Genomic DNA, 1,729 nt, shown 5'->3' with positions numbered 1-1,729 from the left:
TAGGGCCAACCCAGCCCGAGCTCTATGGAGAAGGTTATTTCAGCTGGCAACGTCACACTGCATCCAATTGGCAAGTACGGCTTAATTTGAGCTTTTTCTGCCCCTACAGAGAATATTTGGCAGATAAGGGCTGACACCCAAGACCTTTATAGGCATCCGCCTTGGCCAACGAAAAGTCTTGATATACCAAGTGCATGCACGTATGCATGCAGGCTGGCCACGTACAGTGACTTGTAGCCACAGTAACTAATACAGCCAGATCGATCGATACCCTCGCACTACGTCTGCTGCACATAAGACGATCGATCTATCTCGCAAGTAACGCGCGCGCACACGGCTTTAATATTCTTTCATTCATTTTATTCCACGGAAAAGGAAGCTAGATACATCATACTTTTTCAAAGCTACATTTTCATATTCTTACAATCATATAGACATAGTATATATCTCCACGAACCGTAGGTACGTGTACACAGTAACATCACACAAACACATCATCACAAACCGCGTTTATTCGTACTACCTTCATCTTAAAATATAAGACGTTTTTATAAACATCTTATATTTTGAGACGGAGATAATAATATGTATGTATGGATATATACCTAGTTTAGTTGGGAAAGCTTAGGCGAGCATATGCACGTCTAGAGGTCCACGACCTTGAAGTGGTCGCGGTTCTTGACGACGACATCATACATGTGGGTGGAGCGGAGCCGGGAGAAGTCCCGGGGAAGGGAGATGAGGTCGACACCGCCGCGCTTGTGGAGCTGCACGATGGCGCGGTCCTCGTAGTAGCGCTCCCACCCCAGCGACCCCAGCCGCCGCTCCAGCGCCTCCAGCGACCTCATCGTCTCGTTCGCCGGCATGTACACCAGCGCCTTCCGGCTCGTCGCCTCCTGCTCCAGCTCCATCACCCCGTTGTTGAACACCCACACGCCTCCCGCCGCCATCTTTCTTCTAACTCTTAGTCTCCTTAGAAGCTAGCTACCTTTGCTCTCGATAGGTCGATCTTTGCTAGTGTTGTACTGCTTGCTGCAGGCTGGTTATCTGATGCTGCTGATGGCGTGTGGGTGAGGTGTTTATATAGGCGCATGGAAGCCGGTGTGACGTACGTAATCTGGCAAACACTGCGTGTTCTAGAGTGCAGTAAGAAGACGCGCTCGCATAGATCGACAGGGACGTGTGTTTCGTATATATTCGTGTAATTCTTTTCGGTTATGTGTATACCTATGTTTCATCTATTCGATCGTTGCACATTTGTTCTTCAGGCTCGGTACATTGTACTCCTTCCGTTCGGAATTACTTGTCGCACAAATGGATGTATCTAGACGTATTTTAGTTTTAGATACATCCATTTTCAAAATAAGTAATTTCGAACGAAGGGAGTATGTATTTACTTTTGAGGCAGGCATCAATCAGCTTGAGCAAGTGGGCGGCTACTCTCGAAGTCTCGAGCTACTAACATCAAGAACTCTTTTTCCGAAAAGGGGCAATAATTAATACTGTATCAGGTTCGTATAGTATATTCAGTCTCTACAATAACATGATATATCAAGGCACTAAGGATGTCACAATCAAATTATAAAATAGAAAGAAAAAAAGAAAACCCGAACCGATCAGTTGCAATTGACGACATACATCGATAATCATCGGGACTAAACTTTTCTTGCCAACACAAGCACTGCGAGCAAAGTTCTCCAAAAGCAACATGTCAAGGAAGGTAACAACA

General features: G+C 45.7%; 1 protein-coding gene across 1 annotated transcript; it reads right to left on the bottom strand.

Moving 5' to 3' along the window:
* Positions 1 to 394: 394 nt before the first annotated feature.
* On the bottom strand, positions 395 to 1,039 carry LOC123048737 (flowering-promoting factor 1-like protein 5). The gene has a single exon (XM_044471781.1). The coding sequence runs from the start codon at positions 948 to 950 to the stop codon at positions 645 to 647; it is 306 nt and encodes a 101-aa protein (XP_044327716.1). The 5' UTR covers positions 951 to 1,039; the 3' UTR covers positions 395 to 644.
* Positions 1,040 to 1,729: the final 690 nt, after the last annotated feature.

This window comes from Triticum aestivum, chromosome 2D, assembly GCF_018294505.1.
Source record: "Triticum aestivum cultivar Chinese Spring chromosome 2D, IWGSC CS RefSeq v2.1, whole genome shotgun sequence".
Taxonomy (NCBI): domain Eukaryota; kingdom Viridiplantae; phylum Streptophyta; class Magnoliopsida; order Poales; family Poaceae; genus Triticum; species Triticum aestivum.
The sequence above is the reverse complement of the archived record's forward strand: the minus strand, read 5'-3'. Positions and strand labels throughout refer to the sequence as shown.

Excerpts from the sequence above, each read along its gene's own strand:
- LOC123048737 (XM_044471781.1), bottom strand. The coding sequence starts at position 950 with ATGGCGGCGGGAGGCGTGTGGGTGTTCAACAACGGGGTGATGGAGCTG.